Here is a 27,983-nt window from a genome sequence, read left to right as displayed (position 1 = left end):
TCGTGTTGCAAACTTGGTGGACTCGGCCCGCAGCCTGATATTTCGGGCATAGAGCCACACCAAGTCGCCAGGGGCAAAAGTTGGAGCAGGACGCCGATGTGTGTCGGCGGACGCCCTCATTCTCTCCTTAGAGGCTCAGATGGCATCCTGAGTGCGGTCCCAAATGTCACGAGCCTCTACTGCCCAGTCTGCCACCCTGGAATCAGTGGAAGACACTGGCATCGTGACGGGGACGTGCGGATGCTGGCCGTAATTAAGGAGGAATGGGGTCTGACCGGTGGAGTCAGCTACTGCGTTGTTCAGAGCAAATTCTGCCCATGATAGTAAGGATGCCCAGTCATCCTGTCTGGCCGAGACAAAATGTCGCAGGTATGAGCCCACGCGAGAACCTCTGGCCGCAGACGGGGAGGAACAAAGGTCTTGCCCTGCGGCACTGACTCGAGCGACCGGGGCCACGGTCCTCAGACTCTCAGAGGGGACGATTAGCCGAGGCTCAGCCTCCTCCTCCGCTGACACCACCGAGCGAGAAAGAGCATCAACCCGGGCGTTCTTCTCACCGGACAGATAGTGCAAGGTGAAGCGGGAGAAGAAAAGCGACCACCTGACTTGGCGAGAGTTCAACCGCTGGGCCGTTTGTAAGTACACCAGGTTTTTATGGTAAGTGTACACCTGAAATGGGAACCGGGCTCCCTCCAGAAGACGTCTCCACTCTGAAAAGGCCAACTTCATTGCCAGCAGCTCCCTGTCCCCGATGGAGTAGTTTCTCTTCGCCGGTGAGAAGGTCTTGGAGAAAAAGAAGCAGGGATGCTTCCGACCTTCTGCATCCTTCTGGAAAAGGACAGCTCCTGCACCGACGGACGAGGCATTAACCTCTAGGAGCGCCAGCAAAATGGGTCTTAAGAGACGAGAAGGCCGCGGAGACCTGTTCCGACCAAACCTTAGGATTGGCTCCCTTTTTGGTGAGGGCGACCAAAGGAGCCACCAGTGTGGAGAAGTAAGGGATGAACTGGCGGAAGTAATTAACGAACCCCAAAAAACGCACCGCTTTAAGAGGGTGGGGCTCCTGCCAGTCCATTACCGCCTGCAACTTGGCAGGCTCCATACCCAACCACTGCGCCGAGATGATATAGCCCAAGAATGGCAAGGACTCCTGCTCAAATTGACACTTCTCCAACTTGGCGAAGAGAGAATTCGCCCGCAAACGGTCGAAGACCTTGCAGACGTCTCTCCGGTGAGAGGCCAAATCTGGAGAAAAGATGAGGATGTCATCCAGATAGACCACCACCGAGGTGGAGAGCATATCGCTAAAGACATCATTCACAAAGTACTGGAAGACAGCTGGTGCGTTAAAGAGGCCTAAGGGCCTGACTAGATACTCATAGTGGCCATCCCTGGTATTAAAGGCTGTCTTCCACTCGTCCCCTTCATGTATGTGGATCAAGTTGTAAGCTCCCCGTAGATCTAGCTTAGTGAAGATCCGGGCCCCTCGTAACCTGTCAAACAGCTCAGAGGTCAGGGGAAGAGGATACTTGTTTTTGACCGTTATGGCATTGAGACCTCTGTAATCAATGCAAGGGCGCAGCACACCACTCTTCTTCTGTACGAAGAAGAACCCTGCCCCCGCTGGTGACGCCGACTTCCTAATAAACCCTCTTGCCAGGTTTTCCCGGATGTATTGTGACATGGCCTCCGTCTCCGGGAGGGACAGAGGATATACGCGGCCTCGAGGAGGCTCCGTGCCTGGCAAAAGGTCTACAGGACAGTCGTAGGGACGATGAGGCGGAAGAGTCTGCAGATTTTTTAGAAAACACGTCCGCGTACTGCTGGTAGTGTCTTGGGAGTGCGGAGAGATCCGCGGGCACCTCTGTGGAGGCTACCTGAAAGCAGTCCCTCATGCATCTACCCTCACAGGACTTGCGCCAACCCAGTATTCTCCCCGTGGACCACTCTATATGAGGAGAATGGTAACGGAGCCAGGGAACTCCTAGGAGAACCTGGTCGATGCCCTCCGGCATAATGAGCTGAGACAACGTCTCGTGGTGGGACGGCTAGATTGAGAGCCCAAGGGGTGCTGTCTGGTGTGTAATTTGGGATGGTAAGGTCGAACCGTTGACCACCCTGATGGTCACTGGGTGAGGAAGTGGCACCAAGGGAACTGCGTGCAGTTGGGCGAAGGCCGAGGACATAGTTTCCCTCTGCCCCGGAGTCCACGCAGTACTCTACCTCCCAGGTGGAAGCACCGCTTTCTAACGTCCCTCAGAAGGACAGTTTGGAGGAGAAAGTTCCAGTGTCCTGCTGAGCAGGCTCCACTGCGGCCGGAGAGGAATGGGAGACCGTCGATGGCAAGGCTCGGGATTCCCGCTGTTCAGCGCCCGGAACCCGACGCCTAACAGCTTCTGCGGAATCTGTGCGGAAAACTTTTTGTCCAGTGCAGCTCATAGAGCCATATGGATGAAGACCTGATCGGGCAATTACCAATGAAAAAATAAGCTGTGTGCCATACCTTTTTCAGGGTTAAGAGTATTTGGACTGGTTCTAGATAATATCACTGGTCAACACAAAAAAATCATCAGCAAAGTAATATGTCTATTTTATGGAGTTTGATGTGCTGATTAGTTTTGATCTATCACATAAAGTTTCTGAGAGAGAAGTATTTTTATTACGTTATTTCTACATTTTCAATGCATATGGCTTTTCCTATGTTATTCCCATTTCTTTGCTTGTTTTACTTAATTGTTATTTTTCTTAGGCTAGTTTCACACAAAGGTTAGGCGCAGGGCCGCCGCTAAGCTCCGCCCCCTGCCGCGACTCCTCCGGTCAGCTCCTCCTCTGGCGCATGGCTCTGCATGCGACCAGCGTATCCTATATTTAGCGTTGGGTACGCTGGCCGTGAGCTGGTATGTTTTTGCCGGCGTATGCGCCCTTTTTGCGCTGCGCCGAGCGCACAAAAATGCAACACAGTGCTTTTGGCGCACGTCGGCGCAGCGCAAAAATGGCGCATGCGCTGGCAAAAACATACCAGCGTACCCAACGCTAAATATAGGGTATGCTGGTCGCATACAGCGTCATGCGCCCAGAGGAGGAGCTGACCGGAGGAGGGGCGGAGCTTAGCGGCGGCCCTGCGCTGCGCCTCCTAACACTAGTGTGAAACTAGCCTAACAGTAACAACGTCAGTAAAGGTTTTAGTGAGTTTTGTGGGAAGGAGGAGTATTGACAGTGCAGTCAACCAATGACTGCTTTTCGGAAAGTCATATGTTATGGGGAGGAGCTAACTGTTATGAGGCGGTAAGATTTGAGTCAATCAGAAAAGGATGGTGATGGCACCAAGGACTGGTATGTGAGACTCTGACAGCAGAAAGGTGTCTACAGGGATCTGAGCCCTACCACAGGGAGATAGAAGGGAAGACAGCGAACAGCCGCCATTGTGAGAGGATTTTCACTGCATTTCTGGGAGGGCAAGTCGCCTCAGGGAAGAAAGCAGCTCTGCCACTGAGGTGTAACTGAGTGAGGGTCTCCACAGAGAGAGAACCTGAAAACAGCCGATATCACAACGAGAAACTGCCTGTCTGCAAATGTTCATCTGTAAGGAAAAGGCTGACCCATATACCTCACAACTGTATATACTTATCGATCAAATTACCTCCAGTAAAATCAGTTCTAAATACAAGCTGCCTCTGTCATCTCTGGAGAAATATCTAGAAAAAAGTTGGTTGGCTCATCTCTTTTTTTTTTTTTTTTTTTTGTTTGTCACCACTATTGAACGTAACTTACTCTACTGTTTGATCTGATTTAAAGGAGAAAAATGCCCCAACAGTGTATCAATTATCCAAACAGATTCTGATATGTGTGTGGTTCTTTTACACCAAAAGGCCAAGTATGTTCAATCGTTCATGATATTAAAAAGATGTACCAGATGTACTTTAAGTGTCAACTTGGTGATCAAGACAAATGCTGAAGTTGTTCAAATGGTCTTCATGACTGGTTGAATATGAGGAAAGTGGCTATGCCATTTGCTGTTCCCATGATTTGGAGAGAACCCAAAAATCATAGTGATGACTGCTACTTTTGTTTTGTCAAACTAAAGGGCTTTTCTACAAAGAACAAACATAAAATTAATTATCCTCAACTTGAATCTGCGATTAGGCCAGTTCCACATGATGGTACCTAGCCAGTTCCTGTACCACCGCTGTCTGGATTGGAAGAAAATGAAGTAGAATATGAAGACTATGGAGCAAAAGCTACTGGCGAAGACATGGAGACCTCATGTCAAGATGAGTATGCACTTTATGGAGCAGCTGAGCAGCCAGAACACTTTACTCAACATGAATTAAATGATCTCATTAGAGACCTTTCATTGTCAAAAGATAAAGCTGACCTTCTTGCATCTAGATTGAAACAGAAGAATCGTCTTCATGATGATGTCAAAGTGTGTTATTACCGAAACAGAAGTAACACTTTACCACAATTTTTCACAGTTGATGGACCGGACCAATGGTGCACTGTAACAATGTGAATGGCCTCTTTGAAGAACTGAATCAAGAGTATTTTGTTGCTGATTGGCGATTGTTTATTGACTCATCCCAGAAAAGTTTGGAAGCAGTGTTGCTTCACAATAGAAATCTGAAACCATCAATCCCTATTGCTCACTCATGTCACCTAAAGGAAAGTTATGGAAATTTGTAAGTTGCTTGGATGCCATACAATATAAGCATCATCAATGGAATATCTGACCCTTGAGCTGGACTTCTTCGCAACCAGGAAGAACAACAAGGTGCGAAGAGTCTAGTCCCTCAATCCAGCAAACCACCCGGAAGGAATCGATGCCCTGAACCAAGTATGGGAATGATGTCTTCTATACGCCTTCCCTCCCATTGCCATGATTCCAAGAGTCCTCAGAAAGATTCAGGAGGAAGGTGCATTGGTTATGCTGGTGGTTCCATTTTGGCCAAGATGTAGTTGGTTTCCTTTGCTAAGGAAGATGGCCTGGGAAGGTCCACTCCAGGTAAAAGAGATGGAAGATCTGCTCTCTCAGGGGCCAGTTCTGCATCCGGATCCAAAAAGTCTACAGCTATCAGCATGAATCCTGATAGGAAGATCTTAGGAGCTAAAGGTCTCTCCGACCAGGTGATCTCCACGATCCAGGCCAGCCGTAAACCTGTTATTTGTGCGATCTACAATAAGATCTACAAGAGGTTTTGTTTGGAATGTGGTAGCTTTTCTATATCCTCATCCCAGCCTGACATCCCTAGAATCCTCGATTTCCTCCACGCAGGTTTTAAAAAAGGGTTGAGACCAAGCACGCTAAAATACAGATAGCGGCCCTAAGTATTTTCTTTGATTTCCCCTTGGCATCTCATCCGTGGGTAGCACTATTTTCTTAAGCCAGCCAGAGATTAAGACCCACAATAAGAAAATTGGCTACTCCTTGGGATATAAATTTGGTCTTCAATGCTTTGTACAGGGCCCTATATGAATCTGTGGAGGGTACAAGCATCGCTTGTGGAGGGTACAAGGAGTTTGTATGTTCTCCCCGTGTTTGCGTGGGTTCCTCCAGGTACTCCGGTTTCCTCCCACATTCCAAAGACATACTGATAGGGAATTTAGATTGTGAGCCCCATCGGGGACAGTGATGATGATGTGTGTCATCTATAAAGCGCTGCGGAATATGTTAGCGCTATATAAAATAAAGATTATTATTATTATTAGTGGCCATCACCTCAGATAAGACTGGGAGAAATTCAGGCTCTTTCAGTGCAGAACCCCTATATTCAAATCTTTGATGACCATATAGTCCTAAAGCTTAACCCCGTTTTTCTGCCATCCCTCATTTTGCCAGTGTCCAAAAAACGCAAAAGAAAAATTTTTCCACTCGTTGGATGTTAGACTGGTAGTCAATCATTCTTTGGCTGGATGGATAACGACCATCCTCTCCCTAGCATACAAGGCCGAAAAAGAGCGATAGCGTCATCGTGGGCCTAAAGGACGGGGCTTCAGTAGAGCAAATTTGTAGAGCAGCTACATGGTCTACTTTAAACAGTTTCTGTAAACACTACAAGCTGGATACATTGGCATGCAGCAGTCCCACCCGAGAGAGATCTTACTTTGGTATTCTCCATCATGGTGATGTCAGGAGGGATGTCCTGGAAAACGGGGATTAGACCTACTGGTAATATTGTTTCCAGGAGACCATCCTAACAGCACTAGTAATTCCCTCCCTTAAATTTTGTATTTGTGATGATAAACTTGTACAGAATTTAAATAAGATTGCATCCATCCCTGTGTGGTACTTGGAAAATTACTGGGGTGTGTGGGTGGGAGGGTCTTTTTAACCTCTCGTGTATTTCCTGTCCCTATAAGGATGGAAGGACAAACTCCATGGTGCTGTCAGGATGGGCTCCTGGAAACCATATATTACCAGTAGGTCTAATCCCCAGTTTTTCCCAAAATTTAACACAAAATGCTATTTTTAAAGGCAACTTGTCAGCTGTTTCATGCTGCCCAATCCGCCGGCAGCATGAATCAGAGCCTGGCTGCACAATATATATATTATCTGAAATGCTCTAGTGGTTCAGAGAGAATATAGTTTGAAGATCTGGCTGGGGACTATGGGTGAGACCAGACTAATCTGGTACCTGTCCTGGCCAGATCTTTCCAGCGCCGGGCGATTGACCAGTCCGTTTTCCCCGTGTACATAGCGAGAGACCTGTTAATCACCTGGTGCAGTGCTGGGAAGAACCGACCAGGGTATCGCCAAAGTACATTTTTTCTGAAACACCAGAGCAATTCACAGTGTAATATACCTGACTGCAATTCATGATGTCCGTGGTTTGGGCAGCATGAATCACCTGACAGGTTCCCTTTAATGTCTACTGCAGTCTCACCGTTATCCACCCTCTTCATGAGAAGTGTCTTTAGTACCTAGTGGAGCCCCTTTAGTTGTTATGACCTGCTCAAATGTGATTTATAGCTTGACACCAGCTTTAGGCTGTAGAATCTTAGCCCATCCCTAATGGCCAATGCCATGTAGGTCGCTAATATTCTTTGGTTTGTGTGCCACAAATACCTTCCTCAAATCTCATTACACTAAAGATCTTCTAAGGGACTGTAGTCAGGCAACTGCTACAGCCTTTCTACAATCTTCTAGGACTTTTTCTGAAACCAAGCTTTGGTGGACTTTCATTCTTGGAGTCCTTGTCCAAGCTCTCAAGCTACAGCTTTTTCACAGAAGTCATGATGTATTCTCCAGGAATTTTCTGACGCTTGATTGAATCCATCTTGCCCTCCAGTGCCAGAGAATATCTTTATTTAGCTCCAAGAAGCATTCATTGCTGTACAAAGACGCATGCAAAAATGCATCAAAAACACATGTATTTTCCATTGCGTTTTTGCTGCCAACAAATTCCTAGAGATGCAGAAATGTTGCAGAAATTTCTGCAATCAAATTCTCGACGTGTGCACATAGCCTAATAATCCTGATTGCAACTGCAGCATTATTAGTAAGGTTTCTGCATAACTAGTGATGACCATTTCTTTTTTTGTTGTGTCAGGTTACAAGAGAAGATGAAGATGTCACACTAAACTTCACAGTGGAGGAGTGGGAACGATTTGGGCGTGACTCAGTTAGTAACATGGACATGATGATTATGGAGAACCATCAAGCACTAAATTCAGTGGGTAAGATAATCTGTTAGACTCAATACATGTGTGTAGTAATATGTAGTTGATGAAGTTATGCTTGAAGAGAATCTGTCACCAGGTTTTTGCTTCCTATTCTGGGACAGCATAATGTAGGGGCAGAGACCTTTATTCCAACAATGTCACTTGCTGGGCTACTTGGTCCTACTGATAAAATAAACGCCTTATCCGTAGGAGATTATAACTAGAGGACTAGTAAATTTGCTGCCATGTAGTCCTCCATATTCATGAGCTCTGTTTGACCCTGCCCCCACCACTGATTGTCAGCTTTCTGTGTACACCATGAGCTGACATAAAGCTTGCCAATCAGTGGTGGGGGCAGTTATACAGATATCCGCTTCAGAAAACTGCTAGATCTGTTGCAGAGGAAACAGTGATGTTATCAAAACTGCAGCAAACGGCCTGCATTGCAGGAATCAAGGTGTCTGCCCCTTCATCCTGCTGCTGTAAGATGAGGTAGCAAAAACCTAGTGACAGATTCTCTTTAAGGCTGTGTGCCCACGATGCGATTTTTAAGCGTTTTTGCCGCGATTTTCGGCGCGAAAACGCTGCGAAAACGTTTAAAAATCGTGTACAGAACGCCCCCCATGCATTCCTATGGTATTCCGCACATGCTGTGCTAATGCTGCGCTTTTTTCCGCGGCGGAATCGCATCGCGGAAAAAATCGCAGCATGCTCATTCTTTTGTGCGGAATCGCAAAGAATTGCCGCGATTCCGCACCCATAGGAATGCATGAGAATCGCTTACTTCCCGCATGTGGCTATGCCCACCATGCGGGAAGTTAAGCGTCTCATGTGCGGTTGGTACCCACGGTGTGGAGGAGAGGAGACTGTCCTCCAGGCCCTGGGTACCATACCCCTGTAAAAAAAAGAATAAAAAATAAAAAATCGGGGTATATTTACCTTCCGGCGTCCCGCGCTGCATTCCCGGGCCACAGCGTTCCCAGTAATGCCTTGCGGCAAGGTCCTGTGATGACGTAGTCTCGCGTGACTCTAGCGGTCTCGCGAGATCACTATAGTAACGCGAGACCAACGTCATCACAGGTCTCGCAAGGCATTACTGGGAACGCTGAGGCCCGGGATGGCAGCGCGAGACGTCGGAAGGTAAATATACCCCGATTTTTTTTTTATTTTTTTTATAATTTTTCACATTCTATCTTTTACTATTGAGGCCGCATAGGCGGCCTCAATAGTAAAAACCTGGTCACACTTGTCAAACACTATGTTTGACGAGTGTGACCAACCTGTCAATCACTTTCCAAGCGATGCTTCAAATCGCTTGTAAAGTGCTTGAGAAAATCGCGGCAAAATCGCGAACAGAATCGGGGTAAAATCGCGCGGAAAAAAACGCACGATTTCTGGGAAGGAGTCCGGTTTTCAGTGTGCCTTTTAAAACGCAACGTGTTCACATACCCTAAACCTGATTTTCACGAGAATATGTACATTATTCAATGGCAGCATGATGTAGGGACAGGCGTTTTGTACTATTAGCTCAAATAGCAAGAAAATCTACATTTTAGAAAGTGTAAGCACACTACCCAAGCCCATTTCCTCCCACCAGGGTGGTCATATGTATGGGGCAAGGGATTTTGGTGCTTTTTGACAATTAGGGGTGGACGGCTATTTGCAAGGTTATGTCTGTGGGCATTTAAGGCGTTGGTCATTTATATGCTTGGCTATTAGGCTATATAGCCACCATGCTGATTGTTTGCTGCTAACATGGGCATATATATAGCGCCAAATTGAATGCACTATGTCACTTTAATACCAAATCAATTGCACTGTATAGTATGTTAGGTGTATATAGAAATTGTAAATAATAAATTGATGACATATATATATATATATATATATATATATACCTGTATATCTTTGAATTGCTGTAGCTGACCTTCTGGTGTTATATCGCGTTTGAGGTACCCTAATTTTATATATATTTGTTTTTTAACGTTGGTTATAATAAAGCAATATTTTTTCTAAATAACTTCTTTCGTCACATACACTTCTTGATCCTGATGAAGCTGATAACTGTAGGGATCAGTATGTTTAGATTTTAGAAAGTGTATCACAGAATATAACGACTGTCTACTTACAATTGGCACATGGCTTCATGTGTTACCAGCCATGTACACTTTCCGTCAACATTTTTGTTCATCATTGGAAATAATGTAGGGAAAGAAAACTAAGAAAGTGTCTGTGTGCCAATTGTGTATCATTAGAATATTTTAATTGCATATCCAAATACAGAAAAGATGACCTGTCAACTTACATGCAATCATGAAATAAAAATGAAAAATACAGTGGACAAAAAAAGTCTACACACCACTGATAAAATGCTAAGTTTTTGTCACGTCAAAAAAAAAATCATACCAAGAATAATCAATTCAGAACATTTTCCACCTTTAGGCTATGTGCCCACGTATGCAGAAAATTCCTGATAGAAAACCGGACTCCTTCCCATAAAACGCACGTTTTTTCCCCACGTCCCCAGTCTCATAGAAAAAAGCTAGAAATGCGGATTTTTCCGCAAAATTATTGAGCATGCTGCGTTTTTTACGTGATGTGTTTTTCTCCGCGGAAAAAACGCTTACGTGTGCACACACCCTTAATCCCTTTACCCCCAAGGGTGGTTTCCATATTTAATGACCCGGCCAATTTTTACAATTCTGACCACTATCCCTTTATGAGGCAATAACTCTGAAACGCTTTAACGCATCCCGCTGATTCTGACATTGTTTTCTCGTGACATATTGTACTTCATGTTAGTGGTAAACTTTCTTTGATATAACTTGCGTTTATTTGTGATTAAAAGGAAATTTGGGGAAAATTTTAAACATTTCGCAGTTTTTCAACTTTGAATTTTCATGCCCTTAAATCCGAGAGATATGGCACACAAAAAATGTAATAAGTAACATTTCACACATGTCTACTTTACATCAGTACAATTTTGCAACCAAAATCTTTTTTTGCTATGAAGTTACAGTGCCTTGCGAAAGTATTCGGTCCCCTAGAACTTTTCAACCTTTTCCCACATATCATGCTTCAAACATAAAGATACCAAATGTAAATTTTTGGTGAAGAATCAACAACAAGTGGGACACAATTGTGAAGTTGAACGAAATTTATTGGTCATTTTAAATTTTTGTGGAAATTCAAAAACTGAAAAGTGGGGCGTGCAGTATTATTCGGCCCCTTTAACTCCGTTCTGCCATGAGACGTACTATCCCGTCCATGTGCCCTGGGACTGATTATCACAGCTGACACCCAGCACAATGTGTCAGAGGCGGTCACGGACCGCCCCCGACACGTTAACCCCTTGTACACCGCAATCAAACACGATCGCGGTGTACCGGGGGTTAAAGGGAAGCATCGGCAGGGAGGGGGCTCCCTCCGTGCTTCCCTGAGCCCCCTACAGCAGCGCAATGTGCAGCGCTGCTGCGGGGGCTCTTTCCCTACAGGCCTCCGGATCCAAGATGGCGACGGTGACCTTCGGGGACCTGTAGGGAGCTGACTTCCTCACTGCCTGCAAAGCGCAGGCATGAGGAAGTCTGCAGCAGTGCCTGTGACAGATCGCTGATCTGTCACAGTGATCTGTGATGTGACAGATCAGCGATCTGTCACATGACAGTGATGTCCCCCCTGGGACAATGTAATAAAGTTAAAAAAATAAATAAATAGTGTAAAAATAAATAAAATCGCTAAATAAATTAGTAAAAAAAAAATATTCCCCAATAAATTAGTAAATTAATAAAAAGTGATCAAAAAATGTCACGTGCCCGAAAATGGTAACAATAAAAACGTCAACTCGTCCCGCAAAGAATAAGACCTCACATGACTTGGTGGGTCAAAATACGGAAAAATTATAGCTCTCAATATGTGGTGATGCAAAAACTATTTTTACAATAAAAAGCGTATTTTAGCGTATGACAGCTGCCAAACCTAAAAACAGCCATAAATAGTAAATCAAACCCCCCCCCCCCCCCCCCCCCGTTATCACCCCCTTAGGGAAAAATAATAAAATTAAAAGAAAATGTATTTATTTCCATTTTCCCATTAAGGTTAGGGCTAGGGTTAGGGCTGAGATTAGGGTTAGGGGTGTGTTGGGGTTAGGGTTGGAGTTAGAATTGGGGGTTTCCACTGTTTGGGCACATCAGGTGCTCTCCAAATGCAACATGGCGTCTGATCTCAATTCCAGCCAATTCTGCGTTGAAAAAGTCAAATGGTGTTCCTTCCCTTCCAAGCTCTGCCATGCGCCCAAACAGTGTTTTACCCCCACATATAGGGTATCAGCGTACTCAGGACAAATTGCAAAACAACTTTTAGGGTCCAATTTCTCCTGTTACCCTTAGGAAAATAAAAAATTGGGGGGCAAAAATATCATTTTTGTGGAAAAAAATGATTTTTTTATTTTCACGCCCAGGCATTATAAACTTCTGTGAAGCCCCTGGGGGTTCAAAGTGCTCACCATACATCTAGATAAGTTCCTTAGGGGGTCTAGTTTCCAAAATGGGGTCATTTGTGGGGGGTTTCCACTGTTTAGGTACATTAGGGGCTCTCCAAAGGCAACATGACACCTGCAGACCATTCCATCAAAGTCTGCATTCCAGAACATCACTACTTCCCTTCCGAGCTCCGACGTGTGCCCATACAGTAGTTTTCTCCCACATATGGGGTGTCAGCGTACTCAGGAAAAATTGGTCAACAACTTTTGGGGTCCAATTTCTGCTGTTACCCTTGGGAAAATAAAAAAAATGGCGACTAAAAGATGATGATTGTTGAAAAAAAAACGATATTTTTATTTTCACGCCCGGTCGTTATAAACTTCTGTGAAGCACTGGGGGGTTCAAAGTGCTCACCACAAATCTAGATAAGTTCCTTGGGGGGTCTAGTTTCCAAAATGGTGTCATTTGTGGGGGGTTTCTACTGTTTTGGTACATCAGGGGCTTTCCAAACGCGACATGGTGTCCGATCTCAATTCCAGCCAAAAACGTCAAATGGCGCTGCTTCCCTTCCGAGCTTTGCCATGCGCCCAAATAGTCATTTACACCCACATATGGGGTATCAGCGTACTCAGGACAAATTGCACAATAACTTTTAGGGTCCTGTTACCCTTGGAAAAATAAAAATTGGGGGTGAAAAGATCATTTTTGTGGAAAAAATATGATTTTTTAATTGTACCGCTGTACGTTATAAACTTCTGTGAAACCCTTGTGGGTTCAAAGTTCTCACCACATATCTAAATAAGTTCCTTGGGGGGTCTAGTTTCCAAAATGGGATCACTTGTGGGGGGTTTCCACTGTTTAGGTACATCAGGGGCTCTCCAAACGCGACATGGCGTCCGATCTGAATTCCAGCCAATTTTGCATTGAAAAAGTCAAACGGCGCTCCTTCCCTTCTGAGGTCTGCCATGCGCCGAAACAGTGGTTCCCCCCACATATCAGGTATCAGCATACTCAGGACAAATTGCACAATAACTTTTGCAGTCCAATTTCTCCTGTTACCCTTGATAAAATAAAAAAAATTGAATCTGAAGGTTTTTTTTTTTTGTGAAAAAAAGTTAAATGTTTATTTTTTTTTAAATATTCAAAAAATCCCTGTGACGCACCTAAAGGGTTAATAAACTTCTTGAATGTGGTTTTGAGCACCTTAAGGGGTGCAGTTTTTAGAATGGTGTCACTTTTGGGTATTTTCTATCATATAGACCCCTCAAAGTGGCTTCAAATGTGATGTGGTCCGTAAAAATAAAATGGTGCTGCAAAAATGAGAAATCGCTGGTAAATTTTTAACCCTTATAACTTCCTAACAAAAAAAATTTTGGTTCCAAAATTGTGCTGATGTAAAGTAAACATGTGGGAAATGTTACTTATTAAGTTTTTTGTGTGCCGTATCTCTGTGATTTAAGGGCATAAAAATTCAAATTTGGAAAATTTGTGAAATTTTCAAAATTTTCGCCAAGTTTCCATTTTTTTCACAAATAAACGCAAGTTATATGAATTAAATTTTACCACTAACATGAAGTACAATATGTCACGAGAAAACAATGTCAGAATCACCAGGATCCATGGAAGCGTTTCAGAGTTATAACCTCATAAAGGGACAGTGGTCAGAATTGTAAAAATTGGCCCGGTCATGAACGCTCAAACCACCCTTGGGGCTTAAGGGGTTAACTTAATACTTTGATGCGCCACCTTTTGCTGCGATTACAGCTGCAAGTCACTTGGGGTATGTCTCTATCAGTTTTGTACATCGAGAGACTGAAATTCTTGCCCATTCTTCCTTGGCAAACAGCTCGGCTCAGTGAGGTTTGATGGAGATCGTTTGTGAGCAGCAGTTTTCAGCTCTTTCCACAGGAAGATCACAGTGTCTGATGACAACAGTTATTGTGTAAACATGAATACATTGCTCATAATGGCAAACATCAAACCAAATCCCACTAGGGGAGAACTTAGCTTGATGATTTCCATAAATGTCCATTATCCCACATCCAGTCGTGTTTCCCCCCTCATCTGCATTCATGGGTTCAACGGGAAAATGTTTTCAATAAACAGGGAAAAAGTGCGTTGCTATCAATGAGCACTCATACGCTCCAAGCTGCAATGATGGTGTGGAACTTAGCATGCTTTTCACCATGGGTGCGCTCGATTCTTTTACTGATAAGAGAGTACGGGAAATTCCCAATTACCACATCATTGCGTGTTGAAACGCAAGATGCATTCCAGTGAGCGATTGAGGTCACTAACTTGTGTATCTACTGGAAGACAATGAATGTTGGAATGCACAGTATGCTCCAATGGGGAAGCTGACCATGGAGCGCATAATGCCTCCCACAGCACACCTAGGTGCTGATTTATCCACCTAATGTCATAAACTCCGCATATAAATATTCCTTAGGGCAGTGGTGGGGAACCTCCTGATTACCTTTTTCGTGGCCCCCGGGCAGATTCCTGAGACCACAGTTAATGGCCGAGCAGTCTCGCTTTGCCAGCTATCGGCGCTTTAAATCCCTCCTGCACCTTGAGGTTGCACGTGCAGTGTTCACTACTGAACGCTGCTTGTGCTTCCATTTATGCATTAGGTACTGACACGTGCCAGTGTCAGAATCTACTTTGTGGGCAGCGTTGGCACTTAATGTGCTTCCTTTCAGCAGATGAAGACAGAAGCAGCCCCAATGTCTCCTGCGGTGTGTTCCAACCTCCGGCCCCAATGTCTCCTGCGACGTGCTCCAGCCTCCGGCCCTAATGTCTGCTGTGATGTAATACAGCCCTAATGACTCCTATGAAGTGCTCCAGTCTTCGGCCCCAATGTCTTCTGTGATGTATTACAGCCCTAATGTCTCCAGGGGAATTGCTCCAGCCTCCGGCCCAAATGTCTCCAGTGAAGTGTTCCAGCCTCTGGCTCAAATGTCTCCTGAAATGTGTTCCTGCCTGGTCCAATGTCTCCTGTGATGTAATACAACCCTAATGTCTCCTTTGAAGTATATCCTTCTATAATTACTGAATTTTTTGGATGGATAAACAATGCTACAAAGCTATAAGCCACGTCTGTCAAGTCATGGTCAAGCCATGTCACTGATGGTTTGGGGGAGGGAGAGAGCAAAAAAAACTGTGTACCTAATGGTCACGTATGGATTTTCCCCGCCTATGGGTAACTGCGTGGGGGAATAAAACTTCAGATTTTTGGCTCTCAAAATGCCTTGGTGTTTCCTCAAAATGCTCATGACCTTATCTATCTGGTCATCAAAGGAGCCAAAAAGACTAGTGATGGACTCAGAGGTTTGTTTTGTATGTGGCCTCAGCTGATTGTATGTGTTGTGCCTATCTGTGGTGAGCATACAGTTAGATCCATATATATTTGGACAGAGACAACATTTTTCTAATTTTGGTTCTAGACATTACCACAATGAATTTTAAACAAAACAATTCAGATGCAGTTGAAGTTCAGACTTTCAGCTTTCATTTGAGGGTATCCACATTAAAATTGAATGAAGAATTTAGGAGTTTCAGCTCCTTAACATGTGCCACCCTGTTTTTAAAGGGACCAAAAGTAATTGGACAATTGACTCCAAGGCTATTTCATGGACAGGTGTGGGCAATCCCTTTGTTATGTCATTCTCAGTTAAGCAGATAAAAGGCCTGGAGTTGATCTGAGGTGCGGTGCTCCGCGACCCTGGATGCTTGTCGAAGTTTTTTGGTGAGGTTGTTGTGCCAGGGTTGCCTATTGATTCATCATACTTTGCCATGTGTGAGAGGGACGACTGAGTCTATGACTGATATGAGGGTGGCGTTGTAGAAAGCGGTATCGGTGTCCGTATCGTGGAGTGAAGATATGGAGGACAGAGGTAGAATAGTCTGTGAGTGTGTAGGTGTGCAAGGTTTCTGCAAGGATGTGCTAGTGGCTGGACATGGGGGGGGCAGGTGAGAAGGACAAGGATGAGAAGGTGAGTAGATGGTGGTCATATAGGGGGAAGGGAGAGGTTGTGAGATTAGGTAGGGAACAAAGGCGGGAGAAGATGAGGTCTAATGTATGTCCATCTGTGTGGGTGGCTGTGGAGGACCACTGAGTAAGTCCAAAGGATGAGGTAAGTGACAGGAGTTTGGAGGCTGCTGGGTGGTGGGTGTCAATGGGGATGTTGAAGAACCCCATGATGATGGTGGGGATGTTAGCAGAGAGAAAGTGGAGGAGCCAGGTGGCAAATTGGTCGATGAAGGCAGTGTCTGAGCCCGGTGGTCAGTACATGACAACCATTTGGAGATTAGAGGGAGAGTAGATACGGACAGAGTGAACTTCGAAAGAAGGGAGGATGAGGTAGGGGGGTGGGTGGATAGGTTTAAAGGAGCAGTTTTTAGAAAGAAAGAAACCCATCTACAGATGCTTGAAAACCATTGAATCACAGGGAGTATAAAGTCCAATATCTTAAAATAAATAGTTTATTAACATATATGCCAAATATAGATAGTACATACAATGTTACTACAGGATAAGGTAATGAAAGCTAGGTTACTGGTGATTACATATCTATATAAAGTGCTCAAGTGCCATACATAAACAGCATACCACCATAGGGATAAAGTATATAAATATTTGCCTGTTAAATAGCAATTCCCCAAAGTTGGAATGGGTCAAGACAAGATTAAATATCAAACCTAGTATATGCCAAGTGCTTACCCATTAACAGTATATATGTCAGGACCAAAGCCGCCCGCCCCCGACGCGCGTTTCGCTGCTCTTTTTCAAGGTTGCACAACCTTGAAAAAGAGCAGCGAAACGCGCGTCGGGGGTGGGCGGCTTTGGTCCTGACATACCTTTAATGGGTAAGCACTTGGCATATACTATGTTTGATATTTAATCTTGTCTTGACCCGTTCCAACTTTGGGGAATTGCTATTTCTCGGGCAAATATTTATATACTTTATCCCTATGGCGGTATGCTGTTTATGTATGGCACTTGAGCACTTTATATAGATATGTAATCAGTGACCTAGCTTTCATTACCTGATCCTGTTGTAACATTGTATGTGCTATCTATATTTGGCATATATGTTAATAAACTATTTATTTTATGATATTGGACTTTATACTCCCTGTGATTCAATGGTTTTCAAGTGTTAGTTTGGAGTGTCCTCTGTGGGGCCCCTCATGACCAAATATGGTTGTGGATCGAGTGGGTGTCCTTTATAATTTTGGGCCTTGGTTGGTCTGTATTCATCTCCAGATGCTGCAGACATTAAAGGGGTTGTCCTGTACTCTATGTGGCTGCAGACTTCTGAATCCTGGTGGCAAGTGGTGTGTATGCTGTTAGGAATCACCAGTAGGCATTCACATGACCGTAAGTATGCGACATGCATACGGCGGTCAGACGCCGATTCGACATGTTCGTCCTCCAGTTCATGGTGCTCAATAAGCCTTTTTTGGTATATTTTAATGTTGGATTACAGTTAAACTTTGTATCTATTGCCAGATCTGATCAATTATTTCTCTTCCACAGATGTGAGTGAGTCCATTGACAAGATGGTTTCTGAAACTAAAAGCATGGTGAACATCAATCAAATGAGACACTATCCAAGCATGTACAAGCCCCGGAAGAGGAAAGGGCAGCCAGTTCGATATGTAGCAAATAACTCTGCTTCCTGTGAAGACGACACCTTCATAAACTCTGACGCCAGCCCAGAACCAGCACAAGATGAACAAGTGTCCATAATTATCAAAAAGGAGAACGATACTAAAATATACATGCGCTCAGAACACACTCAAACAGATTTCACTCTAACTCATGATAAAGATGAACCCAAGGAGAGGGGGAAAAATTCAAACTCGGACTTTGTTCGCATTGACTTTGATTCCGTCTTTATGGCCAACCAAGCTTTGTCTCCAGAAACTACTAAGAAACTTTATGACTGTGCTTTGTGTGGCAAAACTTTTACCAGCAAGTCAGGCATTGTTAAGCACCACAGAATGCACTCTGGAAGAGTAGTCTCCTGTCCAGACTGTGGCAAGGACTTCACCTGTAACTCTGAGCTTGTGGCCCACCAGAGGACACACACAGGAGAGAAACCATTTCCTTGCCCTTCCTGTGGGAAATGCTTTTCCACCAATACAAACTTGGTAGCGCACCAAAGGATCCACACAGGGGAGAGGCCGTATTCTTGCACAGAATGTGGAAAGTGTTTTACTAGCAGTTCAGATCTTGTAAAGCATCAGATAATCCACACCGGAGAGAAACCTTTTTGTTGTCATGACTGCGGAAAAGGTTTTACCAGCAAATCCAACCTTGTTAAACACCAACGAATTCACACGGGTGAAAGACCTTTTCTGTGCGCCGAATGTGGTAAGGGCTTTGCCATCAAGTCTAATCTCATCAAGCATCAGGTTGTCCACACTGGTGAGAAGCCGTACCCCTGTCCTGAATGTGGCAAGTGCTTCTCTAATCAGTCCAATGTTGCAAAACATCAAAGAACTCACTATGGGTTGAAGCGATTTGCCGTCAAAGCTGAATAATGTTTTACCAACCCGTACAGAAGGTGGGAATATCATCAGACAACATTGTGTGACAAGGGACTATAATGTCTTCCCTTCTTCCTGTTGACTCTCTGTTTCAACAAAGATAACCGATTATCTTTGCTCTAGAAATCTGACTGCCACCTTGTCTTGCTGTTAGGAAAATGTACTTTTTCCGACTGTCTGGTTTTGTTCGCCAATATAGTTTTGTTTCTTTAGTCCATCATATTCACTAGGTCTGAGGGACAGACCCCAGTCTCCAAAGCTACAGAAGGAAGACTTTACATGGTCTTGGTAAATAAAAACCTTACTTCATGTAAAAGACAAAAGTGTTGCCTGCAGGTGTCCAGTCTACCATTCTGCACCCAAAGCAGCAGGACACTTATTAAATTATGCTGAGCAAGAAGATTCATAGTGATGATGACATTTTAAAGTAGGCCGCAAATGGTAAGAGATCCTGCAACAGACAGAGTAAGTATATTGACAGTCAGAAGGGCCCTCGTTTTGCCAAAATAATACTGCCAGTCTGTTACAGTACATCCAATGTGTACTCTTTTCCTGCCTATATTCTCTTAGACATTAGAAGAACACTATTGCCAAAAAGACTTTTTTTCTGTTGATGAAGATTGCACTTATCACACAGACTTGCAAGAATTGCTGGGATACCAGCATGTGATGGAAAGCTGCACAATATTGTCCCAACCTTTTTAAAGTTTAATTTTAATGTTGCATATGCTTAGAACATAAGCACAGCACCTGTCAACAATTGGGACACACCTGCTCATGTAATGGTTTTCTCTGAAATGTTCACCTTGTCGATTCAGCCTGAAGGCGGCAGCCTACAGAAGTACAAATATGGAAACAGGAGTAGCAAGTGTAAAACAAACAAGAATGTGTTAAACCTTAGATTTGTCAAAGTTCCCCCCTTTTACTCTGATGATAGTTTTACACACCTTTACCATTTTCTAAAGGTTCCTCAAGCCATCAAATGGACTGGCTTCCGATGAAGAGCTATGCCTTGTCAAGAGTTCACTTGTGAAATCACTGGCCGACAACCAGTTGTGTTTTGCAGAATCAATGTTGTTTTAGGTCATTATCTTGAGACAAATTGTTTCCAAGACACCAGAGAGAGGATTCTATTCCTTTATTCATCGAAAATGCATCATAAAAGCAACATTTTGGACTGCAAGTGGCCTTTTTCAAACAAACAAAATGGCAGATGACCACGCAAACAATCTAGCGATCCGCACCACTGGTCAACCAAGGCATCCTTTTTCTGTGCAACATGAACTGCAGGCATATATACCCAGGCTCTTTGGGTGCCCACCAGGAATTCAACAACACTTTTTAAGTTCAAACAAGAAGAAAAAAAATAGGTGACACTCACCAGTCAATAAAAATCCAGTGTTTATTTCAAATGTTAAAACATCTTCAACGGAAGAATGGGAAGTGGAGTGAGAGAGACGACGGCCGTTTCACGTGATTGACTAGTAGAAGCGCAATCGCGCGAAACAGCCGTCGCCTCTCTCACATTCCACTTCCCATTCTCCCGTTGAAGATGTTATAACATTTGAAATAAATGCTGGATTTTTATGGATTGGTGAGTGCCACCTATATTTTTTATTTTTTGTTTCAAAATGGCAATGATGTTAGCCATTTTGTTTATGCTTGAAAAAGGTGGCTAGCTGGCCGAAATGTTGCTGTTATGATGCATTTTGGATGAATAAAGGAATAGAATCCTTTGGTGCCTTGGAAACAATTTATCTCTGAATTTGCTTGTAACTTGGCGGTAAATTGCCCCAAGGAAGCACTGATCCTGTGGAGTGGTGCAAAGGGAACTACCATTAAGGACATTTGCGTTATTATCCTGTTGCAATACAAATGATGGTCCCACTATACTCTGCCATTCTAAATTTTGGGGTCACCCAGACAATTTTGTGTTTTCCATGAAAACTTATACTTTTATTAATCAAATGAGTTGCCAAATGAATTTAAAATCTAGTCCAGACATTGACAAGGTTCGAAAAAAAGATTTATATTTGAAATAATAATTTTCTCCTTCAAACTTTGCTTTCATCAAAGAATGCTCCCTTTGCAGCAATTACAGCATTGCAGACCTTTGGCATTCTAGCAGTTAATTTGCTGCGGTAATCTGAAGAAATTTCACCCAATGCTTCCAGAAGCCCCTCCCACAAGTTGGTTTGACTTGATGGGCACTTTTTGCGTACCATACGGTCAAGCTGCTCCCACAACAGCTCAATGGGCTTGAGCTCTGGTGACTGCGCTGGCCACTCCATTACAGATAGAATACCAGCTGCATGCTTCTTCCCTAAATAGTTCTTGCATAATTTGGAGGTGTGCTTTGGGTCATTATCCTGTTGTAGGATGAAATTGGCTCCAATCAAGCGCTGTCCACAGGATATGGCATGGCGTTGCAAAAGGGAGTGATAGCCTTCCTTATTCAAAATCCCTTTTACCTTGTACAAATCTCGCATTTTACCAGCACCAAAGCAACCCCAGACCATCACATTACCTCCACCATGCTTGACAGATGGCATCAGGCACTCTTCCTGCATCTTTTCAGTTCTGCATATCACAAATGTTCTTCTGTGTGATCCAAACACCTCAAACTTGGATTCGTCTGTCCATAACACTTTTTTCCAATCTTCCTCTGTCCAATGTCTGTGTTCCTTTGCCCATATTAATCTTTTCCTTTATTAGCCAATCTCAGATGTGGTTTTTTCTTTGCCACTCTGCCCTAAAGGCCAGCATCCCGGAGTCGCCTCTTCACTGTAGACGTTGACACTGGCGTTTTGCGTGTACTATTTAATGAAGCTGCCAGTTGAGGACCTGTGAGGCGTCAATTTCTCAAACTACAGACTCTAGTGTACTCGTCTTGTTGTGCAGCGGGGCCTCCCACTTCTATTCTACTCTGGTTAGAGCCTGTTTGTGCTCTCCTCAGAAGGGAGTAGTACAGACAGTTGTATGAAATCTTCAGTTTCTTGGCAATTTCTCTCGGTAGTGTATGTAAGCAAGACTTGATGGCTAATCATTGCAGAATGCTATGGCAGCCATGCTGGGTAAGTGGGCCATGAATTTGGAATAAATCACCAATGGTGTCACCAGCAAAGCACCATCACACCATACTCACAGATTATTAGCTTGCGAGCAGGGCCCTAGCTCCTTTTAGTATCTGTTAAGTTGTGTAGTGATGAGCGAGCGTGCTCGGGTGTTATCTGAGTATCTCGGCGTGCTCGAATAATATGTTTGAGTCCCTGTGGCTGCATGATTTGCAGCTGCTAGGCAATCCCCGTATATGTTGAGGCTGTTAGGCAATCTTTGTATGTGTTGCGGGTGTCAAATCGCCCCAAAACGTGCAGCTGGGAGACTCAAACATATTACTCGAACACACTCGAGCATGCTCGCTCATCACCAGATGTGTTATTCTGTAATGTTTTTGTCTGTACTAATCCCCTCTAAAATGTAAAGTGCTGCAGAAGAAAAATTCACACCTCCTCCTCTATGTATCACAGTACCACATATCAAGAAACCATCTGCTCACCTTTTCTATTTTCTCAAAAACATGACATAGTGGTCATGGGAGATTTCAACTATCCAGACATTTGTTGGGAATCTCTCTCAGGCAAAACTGACAGGTCAAGCAAATTCTTATCCTCTCTTGCTGACAAATTTATCTTTCAAAGGGTAGGGGATAAAACAAGGGGATCTTCTACCTTGGTTCTAATACTTATAAACAGGGAGGAAATGGTTGAGGAGGTAAGAGTGGCTGGGACTCTAGGAGGTAGCGACCATGCTATTTTAGAATTTTGGATAACCAGAGGAGCAAGACCTGTGAAGACTCAACTTCAGGGTTAGATTTCAGAAAGGCAGATTTTAAGGAACTCAGAAAAAGAATCGGAGGGGTCCAATGGCTGGATATCCTTAAGGAAAAAAATGTCCAGGAAGGATGGGAAATCCTGAAAAATGAGATTCTCAAAGCACAATCATTAACCATTCCAAAAAGAGGGAAGAATACGAAGCATTTAAGTGCTGTCTGCAGAACCTGCAGGGCACACATCAGATTAGTAAAGCTGACAATATATTTTAAGGCTTGCTAGAGACATCAAAAGCAATAAAAAAGGATTTTGGGGATATGTCAAAAGTAAAGGAAAAGTCAGGATTTTTACAGGATGAAAATGATAAATTGGTAAGAAAGGGATGTTGAGAAGGCCGAACTTTTAAATTCCTATTTTGCATCCGTTTTCTCAGAAAGGAAATGTAACATCAACTGATCTTCACTGTCCTAGTAAAGGAATAGAAGAATCCAGGATATCTATCAACAGAAAGATAGTGCGGAAACACTTAGCTAACCTAAATTAATTCAAGTCTCCAGGTCCAGATGAATTACACCCCAGAGTACTGAAGGAGATAGTAGAAGAAATTTTTGAACCACTCTTCATAATCTTTGACAATTCTTGGAGAACAAAAGTCTCAACAGACTGGAGAAGAGCAAATGTTGTTCCTAATTTTCAAAAAGGAAGAAGGTGGACCCGGGGAACTATAGGCCGGTGAGTCTGACTTCTATACCAGGAAAGATCTTTGAACAAATTATTAAACAACATGTATGTAAGTACCTGGAAAAGAATGAAGTGATTAACCAGAGCCAGCATGGTTTTGTAACTAATAAGTCATGACAGACTAACTTAATTTCCTTCTATTACAGAATCGCTGACTGGGTGGATCAGGGAAATGCTGTAGATATAGTATTTCTTGATTTCAGCAAAGCATTTGACAAAGTATCTCACACCATGCTTATTGAAAAAATGACTAAGTATGGAATGGACAAGGCAACTGTTAGGTGGATTCATAACTGGCTTGGTGATCAGACCTAAAGAGTGGTTGTAAATGGCTGTACATCCAGTTGGAAGAATGTCTCAAGTGGGGTACAACAGCACTCTTTCCTGGGCCCTGTATTGTTCAACATCTTTATCAATGACTTAGATGAAGGAATTGAGGCTACACTGATTAAATTTGCTGATGACAAAGCTAGGAGGGATAGCTAATACTAGAGAAGAGAAAGGATTCAAAAAGATATAAATTGGAGCAGTGGGCAGCAACTAACAGAATGGTTTTTAACAGGGAAAAATGCCAAGTACTGCATCTAGGCATTAAAAACGAAACAAACATATACATAATGGGACGAATAGGGCTAAGCAAAAGTACATGTGAAAAAGACTTGGGTATGCTTATAGATCATAAACTGAACATGAGTCAACAGTGTGATGCAGCAGCAAAAAAGGCAAATGCAATTTTGGGATGTATTTACAGAAGCATACAGTCTAGATCACGTGAAGTCATCATTGCCCTCCTCTTTGCTCAGACCGCATCTAGAATACTGTGTCCAGTTTTGGGCACCACATTTTAAAAAAAGACTTCAACAAACTGGAGCAAGTTCAGAGAAGAGCGACCAGAATGGTGACCGGTCTGCAAACAATGTCCTATGAGGAACAGTTACAGGATTTGGGAATGTTTACCTTGCAAAAAAGAAGACTGAGAGGAGACTTAATAGCTGTCTACAAATATCTCAAGGGCTGTCACATTGTAGAAGGGTCATCTTTATTCTCATTTGCACAAGGAAAAACTAGAAGCAATGGGATGAAACTGAATGGGAGGAGACAGATTAGATATTAGAAAAAACTTTTTGACAGTTATGGTGATCAATGAGTTGAACAGGCTGCCACGAGAGGTGGTAAGTTCTCCTTCCATGGAAGTCTTTAAAACAGAGGCTGGACAGACATCTGTCTGGGATGATTTAGTGAATCCTGCTTTGAGCAGGGGGTTGGACCAGATGACCCAGGAGGTCCCTTCCAACTCTACCATTCTATGTCATTTGGTACCAAAAATTTCAAATTTTGCCTCCTCAGATCACATTACCGATTCCCAGTGATCTAATGTCTAGTCTTTGTATTGTCCAGCCCAAACAAGTCTCTTTTTGTTTGTGATCCTCATTAGTGGGTTTCTTGCAACAATTTGATCATAAAGGCCTGCTTCTCGCAGTCTACTCTGGGTAGTTGATGTTGAGATTTCTCAGCTACTTGGTATCTGTGCACCTTATATGAAGGCTGTTATCTGAGCTGCTATGAGTTTCAGGTTTTTGAGGCAGGTAACTTTGAACTTACCTGCTGCAGCAGATGTCTTTCTTAGTTAGTCCTCAAAAGAAATAGAAAAAAATCCAGCTCACCGTAATAGACATCTTTAGGTGTTCTGAGCACAGAAAACACTATGTCAAGACGTGGAGCAATCAAAAATGAGAAATCCAGCTCAAAGAACTTGTGCACAAACTTCTTTTTTTATTCACCAAAAGTGCTCAGCAGAGAGTAAAGCAGCATCAGCATTGACAGTTGCATGATATGCGACATCGACACGTTTCAGGTGGCTATGCACCCTTAATCATGATCAAGTGTGTGTAGCCAATTGAAACCCGCCAATGTCGCATATCATGTAACAGTGTTGATGCTGTTTTACCCTCTTCTGAGCACTTTTGGTGAACAAAGAAATAAGTTTTTGTTCACAAGTTCATTGAGCTGAATTTCTCTTATTTTTGAGTCCTCAATAGAGCCATTTTCATCATGGCAATTGATGCTAATTTTCATGACTGAACTTGAGGATGCAATCAAGGTTCTAGCAAATTTCTTGACTGACTGACCTTCATGTCTTAAAGAGATGATGGATTGTCATTTCTCTTTATTGAGTGGTTCTTGCCATGTTGTGGAATAGACCATAGTATTGCATTGTATCAACTCTGACTGCAAAATACAACTGATTGTCACAGACACATTCTTAAGGCCGTTGATTTCATAAATGAACTGAAAAGGTATATAGGTTCACTGGAGGCCAGTCCAGGTGACCACCTGAGGAAGCTGCTTGAGAGAATGCCAAGGGGGTTTAATGCTGTTATCAAAGTAAAAGGGGGTACTCCGAGATTGCGAAGTACACATAGGAGCTGATTTATCAAGACTGATGTAGCACATGCTCGCTGTATGCCAGTCTTGCTGGAGTAGAAGGCGCATGCAGCTTACTGAATTCGGCTCCTCTTTTGAGTGGCATGCGTCTGTCCTCTCTGCCACGCTACTCGTGTTAGGCACACAACGCCGGCTCATTTGCTGGGCTGGTGTGGCCATTTCGACGACGCTGAGTTGAACTTTTTGTGCAGCTTGATGAATCGACCCCATATTTTTATTTCACATATATTTCTTAACTTTTTTTTTCCATATGTGTTTCTTTGAGGTTTTCTTGCCTTCAGCCTGAAACTACAATGTGGAAAGGAAAACCATTGCATGAAAAGGTGTGTCCAAACTTTTGACTTACTATATATCTGTTAATAAGAATATTCACTACGGCAGTTTAATAAAGTTCTTCCTTCTGTGTATTTCTTATATTTGACAAGGGATGGCATTGCTTGATATATGATGCCGTAATTGGATAATTATATGATTTCATATGGATGTCGCATGGTCATGAATATACAGAGATCTCAATGGGTCTATATGATACCACACATATTGCAGTGTTATTATGGAACAATTTATATTATCAGAGCTGAGTCATGGGGACTTTAAAGATCTACAATAAATTATGATATGGCACAACTATGTTATTATATTATGGGTCAATATTAAGGGATATGAGGCTTTATGGTAGAGTATATATCAGACTGTGTCATTTTATAGAATACTTTGGTGGGTCAGGGCTTGTAATTTCTCACAGTTGTCATAAAGGTTTGGGACCCAAGTATGTATATAATTTTGCTCTGCACCCTGTTTAATTCATATGAACGCTGCTATATACACTCTGTTATGAATACATTGATGCAGTGAGTATGTAAAGTATTCAGACCCCTTTACATTTTTAACTCTTTTAAATTTACCAAATGGCTGCAATGAAACAAAGTTCTTTCCTCCTATGCCTCATTGGGGGACACAGACAGTGGGCGTTATGCTGCTTGCCACTAGGAGGACACTAAGTAAACCAGAAAAAAGTTAACTCCTCCCCTGCAGTATACACCCTCTCACTGGAAGAGATTTCTCCAGTTCTTGCTAAGTGTCTGTAGGAGGCACTTGGGTCTTTGTTCAGACCCCACCGTTTTTATTTTCTTTTTGAATTTTCTGTAAATTTTTAGTTTTTAACTAACGGAGTGAAGGGGCGATGGTTCTTTTCTACGGCCCGCTCTCCCCCGAACCAACAACAGGCAAGCACGCGGAGTATACCTCCCTGTACACTTTCCTGCGACGAATGGGGCTGATTCCTCTGACGATGATTTCTTACGGTGGACGAATATGAGGGCAAGCGCAGCATGGAGTGCATGGAGACCGGCGGAGGACCTTACCTACAGTGCTCCCGAATGCCCTGAATAAGCCCCATAGCTCTCCATCCCCCTACCTATAGGGTGGATCGATTGAGCATACCCCTTTAAGAACTCCAGTTCTGCTACATCAGCCCAGGAGGATGAGAAGACCGGCATGGATGGCACGAACAGCGACGGCAGGCCTGAGCACTGGAATAGAGGTATGGGGTCAGGTCCTAGTCCCCGGGAGAGGCAGCGGTGCTTTGTCTCAGCAGCGGTGCTCCAGCGCTCCATCGCGGCCCCCCCCCACGGCGCTTACCGCGGGTAGGCCAAAAATTTAGTCCCCGACTCTTCCGGTCTACTAGGCCGCAATTTGAATAGTGCCGCCCACGCTAGCACCGCCGCCCCCCCCTCCTTGGCGCCCCGTCTCTTTCAAGAGACGCAATCCTAGTCTCGGGGGGCCATGAAATATACCTCAGCCTGCTCTGGAAATAGGCTGTGAGGCTTGCACTCTGCCGGATACCAGGTGACATCACAGGGCCACCACTAATCCTCCCGGGGACACAGCACAGGACCGGGGTAAGCTGCATCTGCCCTCAGAACAAAGCTTAACCCCTTCCCGGCACATTCCCTGCAGCTGCAGTCCAGACTCTGCCTTTAACCCTTTCAGGAGCGCTATGTCTCAATCTAAGGAGCCTAAACGGGCTGCTAAGCACACTGCGTTTTTTACCGTGTGTACCACTTGCAAGACTGCCTTGCCCAGTGCCCAGACTAATCCGTTATGCACGGACTGCACCCCGGCTTGCGCTCCAACGCCCCTCGCCGCCACTGCTGCGGGGCTTCCTACATTTAGTCCCCCTGAGTGGGCTGCGTCCCTGTCGCGGTCGGTGGAGTCACTGACCCAGGCCATCGACTCCCTCCAGGAAGCCTCTTTAAGTCAGAAAGCGTCT

The 27,983-nt window shown here is 43.8% G+C and overlaps 1 protein-coding gene across 1 annotated transcript in view; it reads left to right on the top strand.

Annotated features, from left to right (window-relative positions):
* LOC141100135 (gastrula zinc finger protein XlCGF66.1-like) overlaps positions 1-19,647 on the top strand; it is a 62,618-nt gene extending 42,971 nt beyond the window's left edge. Inside the window, exons 4-5 of the mRNA XM_073588398.1 lie at positions 7,548-7,674; positions 17,680-19,647. Of these exons, the coding sequence (XP_073444499.1) occupies positions 7,548-7,674; positions 17,680-18,689 (1,137 nt within the window). The 3' untranslated portion in view covers positions 18,690-19,647. The remainder of the gene's footprint in view (positions 1-7,547; positions 7,675-17,679) is intronic.
* Positions 19,648-27,983: the final 8,336 nt, after the last annotated feature.

The sequence above is a fragment of the Dendrobates tinctorius genome, unplaced genomic scaffold (assembly GCF_039654945.1).
Source record: "Dendrobates tinctorius isolate UK_male_01 unplaced genomic scaffold, ASM3965494v1 ptg000103l, whole genome shotgun sequence".
NCBI classification, from domain to species: Eukaryota; Metazoa; Chordata; class Amphibia; order Anura; family Dendrobatidae; genus Dendrobates; species Dendrobates tinctorius.
Note: the sequence above shows the minus strand (reverse complement) of the source record. Positions and strands in the feature narration are given on the sequence as shown.